This window comes from Cyprinodon variegatus, unplaced genomic scaffold, assembly GCF_000732505.1.
Source record: "Cyprinodon variegatus isolate N-32 unplaced genomic scaffold, C_variegatus-1.0 Scaffold927, whole genome shotgun sequence".
NCBI classification, from domain to species: Eukaryota; Metazoa; Chordata; class Actinopteri; order Cyprinodontiformes; family Cyprinodontidae; genus Cyprinodon; species Cyprinodon variegatus.
In genome coordinates this window covers 1-1,070 of record NW_015151380.1, presented here as the reverse complement: position 1 = coordinate 1,070, position 1,070 = coordinate 1, and the positions used below count along the sequence as shown (strand labels likewise).

The 1,070-nt window shown below is 41.6% G+C and overlaps 1 protein-coding gene across 1 annotated transcript in view; it reads left to right on the top strand.

Annotated features, from left to right (window-relative positions):
- LOC107099985 (citron Rho-interacting kinase-like) overlaps nucleotides 1–800 on the top strand; it is a gene marked incomplete at its 3' end in the record, with an annotated part of 111,200 nt that extends 110,400 nt beyond the window's left edge. The window contains exon 25 of the mRNA XM_015398327.1: nucleotides 630–800. Coding sequence (XP_015253813.1) covers nucleotides 630–800 — 171 coding nt within the window. The remainder of the gene's footprint in view (nucleotides 1–629) is intronic.
- Between the last annotated feature and the right edge of the window lie 270 nt (nucleotides 801–1,070).

The window sequence follows — 1,070 nt, the reverse complement described above, 5'->3', positions numbered from 1 at the left end:
TTTGTGTTTTTCTGATAATTTGCTTTGAATAATTGCAGAAAGAAATAACTTCTTTATTAGTTTCATCAGTTTCAGTGAGAGTCACCGCTCAGAGATGAAGCAGAGACAATCTACCAATCAAACATTTATTTGACTGTTAAGCACTAAATAAAAATGTAATCATCTAAAATCATCGTTGGCTCTAAAAATGTGTGGGAGTCGAGCTTTTTTCTTCAACATACATATTAACATAGACAACTTTTATTGTCATTTTGTATACATAGTGTATGAAAAACTAAATGTAGTTTTGTGCAGCAGACAGTGAATAAACATTTCTATTCTATAAAGTGCAGCAGTGATCAAATGAAGTTCAGAGCATTTCAAGACAAAAACACATTAAAGACATTTCACCCTGACTGGATAATCCCTTTGACATTCAGAAACGTCGCTACAAGCTACAGTAAACCCAACGATTAGAAATGATTCGACTTTTCAAGCGTTTTGTCTTCAGAGTTTACTCCCTCACGCATTCTGCTCCACATCTTCCAGTTCCTTTTGCAGCATGACGCTCTGAGGTTTTGAGGTTTTGGATGTACCTGTAGGAGAGGCTGGGGCCGGGTGCCCTCACTCTGCTTCCTGTCTGTATTCAGAGTACAGCCGCCGTTTGAAGGACAGCCAGAGAGACCGAGAGCGGGAGAGAGAGAGGTCGCTCCACCACAACACCCCTCACCGATTCACAGTGGGACTAAACATGAGGGCCGCCAAGTGTACCGTATGCCTGGATACCGTCCACTTCGGTCGCCAAGCAGCGACCTGTCTTGGTGAGTCACAGAAAACAAACCTCTAAAACCTTCATTCCTCCATAATCACCACATGCATCAATGCAGTTACTTGGTCGTCTTCAATTCAATTCAGTTTATTTCTGTTGCCCAAATTCACAACACGTGCCGCCTGAGGTCATTTATAAACCATTTAACCAGATCTTACAGTCGGATTGGTTAAAAGTTTTCTCTCTAAGGAAAACCAGCTGATTGCATCGACTCATTGACTCTTCAGCAATCCCTCACACTAAGCATGCTTGTAGCGACAGT